Genomic DNA, 5,117 nt, shown 5'->3' on the forward strand with positions numbered 1-5,117 from the left:
TACTAACTAGAAAAGCAGATTGGGAAAAGGAGTCCACAATCCCAGTTCATAAAAAGAATACCGTCAAATGGTACACAAATGGTTCCAAAACCAAGACGGGATCTGGCGCTGGAGTATTCGACTGGTACCAAATGCTCAATATCGCTAGGCTGCTTTCTCGGAATGCATCACTATCACTAGCCAACGCAAAACCTGCTTTGGACACGAAAGTTATAGAAGTGAGGAATTGGTCTCATTGAAGCCATCTCAGATATTGGAGTTCATTAGAATTCTGGTACTGGAAGGCGAGCTGTAAGTCATTACAAACATATTAATTCCTCAATATCCACATCACTGGCTAAAACTGCTAGCTAGGTACTTGTTCTTCCATTGCCAAATTTGGACTTTTATCCAATCAATTATTCGTTTAATGCCTATCAGATCACAAATCAAGATGATGGAAATACAAATTTAGAGATCAGTCACTTTACTGATTTCCGTTTTCAATGGAGGCGCCTTGGTTCATAGTCCAGTTTTAAAATCGCGTTAGAGGATCCTTTAATAATGTCATCGATTATTTGTATGTTGCAATAACTCTCCAATAGAGAGTTATTGGAACCTATTCAGTTGGAGACAAAATTATTGTATTGAAACTCACACACTCAGAAGAAAGAAGAAATACTGAACTCAAACAATATGTATTTGCACCATAGAGGCCATCTTTGATAGTAATCAGCTGTTTTTGTTAGATGGCCCTAATATGTATAGGCAATTTAAACCTTGACCTCTATTAATGTTTATTATAAATGTAGTGACTAGTGATAATTGGAATTTATAAACACTTTCTAATTCCTTATACCTAGCATATGATTCGAATTTAAATATGTATTTTTTCAAAAGCCATTGTCAAAGCATGCGCATTCATACTCTTCTCCTAGCACATGTCAATATTTGCGATTGCGATGTGAATTGTGAACGGTTTTTTCTTTTGGCGCCAATGTTTGGTAAATAGTTATTTAGACTTTTAGAGGTTACTTGTAATTTTCATGAAAACCTGATCTGTGAAGTGCATAATGATAAAATATTTTAATTACGTATTTAGTTATAATTCTTCGGAATTTTACTTCAGATGATTGGTTGAAACTTTGAAACCCTTAGCATTATTTTCTCATTTAAAATGGTTTTTAAGTAAAAGAATTATATCTAAAATGTATGTAGATGATTTAAAGAATGACTTCTATGGATTTCTTGCTGGAAAAGTAAGTATATTTCTGAGAACTATACTATATATCTTGAAGTTCTATTGCTAATATCTTATATTTTCAGAGGATATTTCTTATGGTCCATTATGACATAGATAGTATTTGTTGTTGTAAAATACTGCAATCCTTGCTTAGACACAATCATATTCTATACAGTTTAGCTGTTGTTCGAGGTATTGAAGATTTTAAAGCATCTTTCCAAGAAAACTGTGAAGATGTGAAATATTTTATCTTAATAAACTGTGGCGGTACAATAGATATAGTTGAAGCTCTTGAACCAGAAGAAGATATTATATTTTTTGTATTGGATTCACATCGACCAATAGATCTCTGTAATATTTACAGCAATGAACAAGTGAGATTGTTGTCATCTCCTGAAGAAGATGCAGGAGTTCCAAGTTTTGATGATATATTCAGAGAAGATGTAAGTAACGACTCCAAAAAAAAAACTTTATTTGAAAACATTTTTATAGTCTGATAATGAAGATGATGAAGTGGGGGACTCTACTAGTGAGGTTGGAAGTGACGATGAATCTGAAGGAAGAGCTGCTAAGAGGAGAAGGTTGAACGAAGAAGAAATCGATAAAAGAAGAGAAAAAAGACTTTGGGAAGAGAATAGAAGCAAATTGTTATTTGAGTATGCCCAATTTACATATTACGCTAAAGCTGTAAGTCTAATTCAACTTATCTCAACATCACATATAATTTTCTTGGTTTTAGAGTGCAATACTCATGTTTGAGTTAGCATGGTCCCTTAATAAGGATGATAAGGAAATGCTATGGCTTGCCATTATAGCTCTGACAGAGCAAATGCTTCTTGGCAAGCTGGAGGACTCTAAATATAATATAGAAATAGGCAGTCTTCAATCACATGCTACAAGGCTTCACAATCGCTCAAATGATTCAGAAGTTAAAACATCACTGAAAATCACATTTGAAAAAGATTTAAGATTAGTTTTGCACAAACATTGGTGTGTGGAAAGTAGCTTGAAGTTCTCTATGTTTACATCATGTAGATTGAAGTTGTGGACTCTGAAGGGAGATAGAAAATTACATCAATTGCTAGCAGATATGGGGTAAGAAAAAATATTTTGAGATATACTTCAAATTTTACATAGTGACTTATTAAAAGAATAGAATAGAAGAAAACTTCATGGGTTCTCCAAATAAACCTTTCGTAATGGTTTATGATAATAAATATACGAAGTGAGGTCAAAATCGATTTGCAATTAATTATAATTCATAAGAGTGTTGTGAATTTCATTTGAAGCATTCCATCATTCCGAATTCAACTTTACCAAGGAATTTTAAATAAGTTTTTGATGGTACTCCTGCATTATTTAATATATTTAGAGAGCTGATAACAAACTACGAGATTATTTCATTCAGAATCTGTTTTTATTCCTTGTTATGGCTTTCAGTTTACCTCTTGCCCAGAGTAAACAAAAATTTACGTCAATGGATCTACAACTCAGACAAGAATTCCACAGTTCATTAGAAAAACTTAGTGAAAAATACGATCTTGAGGACATTGTCTATCCTACGTTTATATTACGATATGGCTTTACAAATAATTATTCTGCTTCTGATGTTGTCTATATGATGTTGGCCCTTTTAGAAACAGCGGTAAGCAAAATGAATAAATAAAAGAAGTTGATTAATCAGTAAAGATCTTTTCAGCCTAAATCTAAAAGTCCAGAAGAATGTTTCCATACAGCTCTAGAATTTTTGCCAAAACCTAAAAAGGAAATGGCTGAAGCAGGCATAGGAAGAGCTAAAACTTTGTTCAAAGTTATGTTCAAAACTGTGCAAGGAGCTTTGGAAATGAAGCAGATTTCAAGTGCTGGGCCTTTCCTTTACTATATCATTCAAGAAGTAAGTTATTATCAGAGCATTATAACAAAAATGTGCTTTTTTATAAGTAATAGTGTTAGAGTTTTTTCTGAAAAATAAATTAATTATATCATATCTTCATATATGCCAGAGCATTTTAATATTTCCTCAAAATTTACTCTTCTAATTTTTAGGGTTTTCTTGATTGGTACATGTTTTCAAATCTTCATGTATTGTCCCTACTGGCCCAGTTTTTACTTACAGCCTATGTTTCTATTTCAAGAAACAGAAAAGCAACTCAGTTACCTCTGATTGTTTCTGCACCACGAAATTTAGAAAACGGAACTTGCATAATTCTTGGGATACCTCCTTTATGCGAAAATTCACCTAAAAAGTAAGTACTTGAGATTTTTAAATGTTAAAAGCGTTAAAATGTATCTTTCATTTAAGTTTCTTCGGTAAAGCCTTTGAAAAAGCAGCAGAGATGTTACGATGCAAAACATCTTGTGATTTTTTCGATACATCATGTAAGTACAAAAAATAATTGATTATAATAATTATAAATCAATATCTTATTCAGATATAGAAAATACAAGTGAATATTAACTAAAATTACTCAGTTAAAGATTCCATTGTTTTCAGATTCTTCCCTATAATATTATTTTAATGAAGATGAAGAAGTCTAAAAACAATTGAAATCTGTAAAATGAATACATAAATCTCTAATTTTATTAATAATATCTCTGAAGGGATAACTATTTCCTAATCAAAACCCCTTTTTTTTATAAAAATTTTTATTTGGTTCGTCGTTTGCCATGAATACTCTGGAATCTGAGAAATTGTTTTTTTTTTTGCAGTTTTTGAACTTCCTGTGAGGGACAGAGTAAGGTTTTTAGACGCTTTGACAGCAATTTTGACCTAAAGTGATTCCTTCTTGTTTTGTCTATTTCAAGTACAAAATTTTTCCATTTTATTCATTGTAAATATTTCATAATTGAATATTTTGTATATTGTCCAATAAAACATAGTTTTTTTAAAATTTGTATTCATTAGTAGAGTAGAATCATAGCTTCAATTTCGACGTGATATGTGCGTCGCTGACTAGGTTGCTATTAAAAACGTAGAGAAATATAACGAGGAAACTGAAAACAATAGTAATTTTGATACATATATTTCAAGAATAATAATACTGAAGACCCTAGTTTATTAGGCTGTGTGAAATTAACAATTAAACGGACAAATTATCGAGTTTGTTGTCGGAGGGAAATACATTGTTTACGATCGAGGTTCTTATCTGTGTAAGATAACTCCTTATCGATTCTTGGATGTGACGTCTAAAGGATTACATCGACGGTCCGAATTGTAAATTATGTCAAATACAAGTGAATTAGTCAAAGTGCTGAAACAAGAACTTTCCACACAAACCTCTATTCTAAGAAAAGAGTTGGATGCAATAAAAGATAATATACGATGTGAGGGAGTGAGTACTAGACAGTGCATTGGTCAGATTGAGGGGAGAATATCAAAAGTTGAGTTAGACATTTTGGCTTTAAAAAGAAATATCATAAAGAATAACATTATAGTTACAGGTTTACCTGTGGAAGCTGGAGAGCTGGTCGAGACCACAATCTCACAATTGAATAGTTTGCTAAATATTAATTTAACAATCCACAACATTAACGATTTATATAAACTTGGTAAGAAATCAAATTCACCAATAAAGATCGAGTTCGTATCATATATTGTCAAAAAAAAGGTAATAGAAAATAGGAGTAAGTTGAGGGGAAAAGAAATATTCATAAACGACGACCTATGTCCTGAGGATAGAGCTAAACAGAAAGTCTTGAGAGAGCATTTGCGAGAAGCTAAAAGAAAGAACTTCAATGCTTACATAAAAAACCAATTACTGTTCATAAATGGAGAAAGATTCACTTATGAAGATCTTAAGGTACAGAGTGATGAAATTGACATAGATCAGCAGGGGGAAGGATCAGCTGGAGAATTAAACACCACTATAAGAGGTACAAATAGGAATCCTTCGAG

General features: G+C 32.0%; 1 protein-coding gene across 1 annotated transcript; it reads left to right on the forward strand.

The window, feature by feature from the left end:
* The first annotated feature begins 634 nt into the window (after positions 1–634).
* Positions 635–4,109, forward strand: LOC123675611 (cell division control protein 45 homolog). The gene is made up of 9 exons (XM_045611011.1): positions 635–1,238; positions 1,306–1,665; positions 1,715–1,909; positions 1,962–2,317; positions 2,663–2,867; positions 2,922–3,116; positions 3,269–3,468; positions 3,525–3,601; positions 3,932–4,109. The coding sequence occupies exons 1-9, from the start codon at positions 1,188–1,190 to the stop codon at positions 3,994–3,996; spliced, it is 1,704 nt and encodes a 567-aa protein (XP_045466967.1). The 5' UTR covers positions 635–1,187; the 3' UTR covers positions 3,997–4,109.
* The last annotated feature ends 1,008 nt before the right edge of the window (positions 4,110–5,117 follow it).

This window comes from Harmonia axyridis, chromosome 3 (genome assembly GCF_914767665.1).
Source record: "Harmonia axyridis chromosome 3, icHarAxyr1.1, whole genome shotgun sequence".
Classification (NCBI taxonomy): domain Eukaryota; kingdom Metazoa; phylum Arthropoda; class Insecta; order Coleoptera; family Coccinellidae; genus Harmonia; species Harmonia axyridis.

What these genes read in the sequence shown, in the direction of transcription:
- LOC123675611 (XM_045611011.1), top strand. Translation starts at nt 1,188, where the DNA reads ATGTATGTAGATGATTTAAAGAATGACTTCTATGGATTTCTTGCTGGA. An exon ending in ATGGATTTCTTGCTGGAAAA is followed by an intron (nt 1,239 to 1,305) that starts GTAAGTATATTT and finishes TTATATTTTCAG; the next exon opens with AGGATATTTCTTATGGTCCA. An exon ending in TGCGAAAATTCACCTAAAAA is followed by an intron (nt 3,469 to 3,524) that starts GTAAGTACTTGA and finishes CTTTCATTTAAG; the next exon opens with TTTCTTCGGTAAAGCCTTTG.